The sequence below is a fragment of the Sapajus apella genome, unplaced genomic scaffold (genome assembly GCF_009761245.1).
Source record: "Sapajus apella isolate SASKATOON/1434 unplaced genomic scaffold, GSC_monkey_1.0 scaffold169, whole genome shotgun sequence".
NCBI lineage: Eukaryota > Metazoa > Chordata > Mammalia > Primates > Cebidae > Sapajus > Sapajus apella.
The window spans coordinates 137353-139710 of record NW_022437109.1 but is presented as its reverse complement, the minus strand read 5'-3'; the positions used below and the strand labels follow the sequence as shown (position 1 = coordinate 139710).

The window sequence follows — 2358 nt, the reverse complement described above, 5'->3', positions numbered from 1 at the left end:
TGGAGGGGGTGCGGTGTCCAAGGGTTTTCACGGGGTTGGAGGGGGTGCGGTGTCCAGGGGTTTTCATGGGGTTGGAGGGGAAAGCTTGGGATGAGGCTTGATAGTTAGGGAGGAGCAGCCAGTGAGAAGTCAGGGCGGGAGCTGGGCTAGCTGTCTTCCAGTGGGGACAGGCTTGGCTGGGAGCAAAGGTGGGCCCAGCCGGGTGTGGTGCGTCAGATGGGGGGAGGGGAGGAGGGGAGCTGGAGACCTGGGAGGTCACCCTGCCTGCCTGTTGCTTGGGGCTGCAGCGTAAGGGGTGGAATTGGACAGCAGGAAGAACTGGGCTGAGAACTGGAAGGTCGCCTGTGAAGCTGCTTCTGAGAGTCTTAGAACACAGGGAAGGGCGGCTGGGGTGTGTGTGCTCACGATCCTGGCCTTACCCGAGGAAACTTCCAGTCGGAATGGGAGTTTGAATCCCCGCATGTGATCTCTGTTGGACTTGTAGGAGGGCAACTTGACCCAGCTGCTAGACTTGGTTTTCTCCAGAAATTCTTGGTACAGGCTCAGCAGGTCCGAGCACCAGCTGGCATTGGGAAGGGCATAATCCTTCAAGTCTGTCTTCTCTGAGCATAATTTTGAGACCTGGGCAGGAAAAATCAGAAGGACGAGACAGCGTCCTGGAGAGGGGCTGCTGCCTGGGCTCGGGACCTCTACACAGCTGTTCCTGGGTGCTGGGGGTTCTCAATCCCTTCTGCCAGAGGAGAATTGACCCAAGGGAAAGGGCCCATCTTCCCTGCAGGGGGTTTGAGGACCCCTGTGGGTGGCAGGACACAGGGGCTCTAAATAGCAAAGGAAGGGCAGGCAGTAAGTGGGGCCGGAGATGATGGGCATGTTGCTCAGTGCGGTGTGTTACCCTTGTCCTGCTTAAAACCTGTGAGCAGTTCTGTAAAGCCGACAACTGCTCATATCAGCCTCGCTGTACAGATGGGGAAACTGAGGGAATATGGCCAAGATTGGTAAGCACGTGACTGTGAGAGCTGGTGGTTGCACCATGCTGTCTCCTCTGCAGGGCAGGGTCACAGTTGTGGAGGACCACTCTAGTCACCCTGCCTCAGGGACGACTCCAGCTCTGCCCGCTGCTGTGGGCCTACCTGGGCAGGGTGGCACCTTTGAAACACATGTGGCTCCCACAGAGGTGTGGTGCCGCGTATGGGGCACAGACTATGTGCCCGTTTGTGTGACATAAGGAAGTCCTCTGTAGCGTCACCTGCTTGCACAGCAGTCACAACTGTGGGCAGCATGCAAGCTGCTTGCCAATACCACAGAGAGGGTCCTCCGTCAGGGGATACCCCAGCTTTGCTGCAATAGTCTGAGTCCCATAGGAGGAAAGCGATTTGTTGGTGGCCACACAAGGCTCAGAGCAGGATGCAGGTCTCCTGGTGGTTTTAGTTCAGAATCAGGGCCGCTTGGTATCCCAAGGCACCTTCCCTTTGCCAAATCAAATAGCTTCTCCAAATACTCTCCACCTACCCTGGCCATGGGCTGGGAAGAGGAGATCTGGGGTGCTCCTTAAGCCCTAGGCTCTTGGGAAAAGGCTGCGCATCTGGCTGAGCTGGGAACTCACTCACCGGAGAGTCTGTGGAGGATCCAAATGCTGAGGCAGGGTTGAGTCTGGGCAGGACACGGGGGGCCCCAAGAAGGCCTCTGTGGTGGCCAAGTCTTGCCATCACCTGGAAGCCTCTCCTTATCATGGCCAAGTGCAAGGATCTGGCCCTGCTTGGACGGAGGGTCTCGGCTGACTCCTAAGGAGTGCTTCAGCTGCACTTGGGGCCGCTTCTCTCCCTTCTGCCGCAGGCTTTCTTTCAGAGAGCTAGGCAAGGCTAGGTTAGCGTGCTGTGACACCTGTGTATGTTCACTGCCTTTCACTGGGCCCAGGACCCCACCCAGTGCTTGAGGAGGGGCAGATGTTGTTGGGCACGAAAAGGCAGCAGGACTGACTTGAGTTGCGAAAGGAGTGGGAGTGAAAAAGCACGTAAGCAAGGAGTGTGGGTACACAGAGCCTTGGAGAGTTGCCTGCGGGTCCGAGGGAAAATCCAAGAGTATTTCCAGAAAGGTAAGGAAAGCTCATTTCCTGATTGGAGGATGCTGGTGGAGTGTTTGCGGCATATGCTCTGCAGTGCACACCTGACTGAAAACTCTGGTATGATTTTGAGACTCAGAAAACCAACTCACAGCCTTAGACGCCTCCTTTTTCTTTTTTTTTTTTTGAGATGCAGTTTTGCTTTTGTCACCAGGCTGGAGTGCAATGTCAAAATCTCGGCTCACTGCAAACTCTGCCTCCTGGGTTCAAGCGATTCTCCTGCCTCAGCCTCCGGGGTA

At 56.1% G+C, this 2358-nt stretch overlaps 1 protein-coding gene across 1 annotated transcript in view; it reads right to left on the bottom strand.

The window, feature by feature from the left end:
* The window catches only part of THEM5 (thioesterase superfamily member 5), an 8916-nt gene extending 6940 nt beyond the window's left edge, over window positions 1-1976 (bottom strand). The window contains 2 exon segments of the mRNA XM_032267544.1: window positions 420-621; window positions 1608-1976. Of these exon segments, the coding sequence (XP_032123435.1) occupies window positions 420-621; window positions 1608-1730 (325 nt within the window). The 5' untranslated portion in view covers window positions 1731-1976.
* Window positions 1977-2358: the final 382 nt, after the last annotated feature.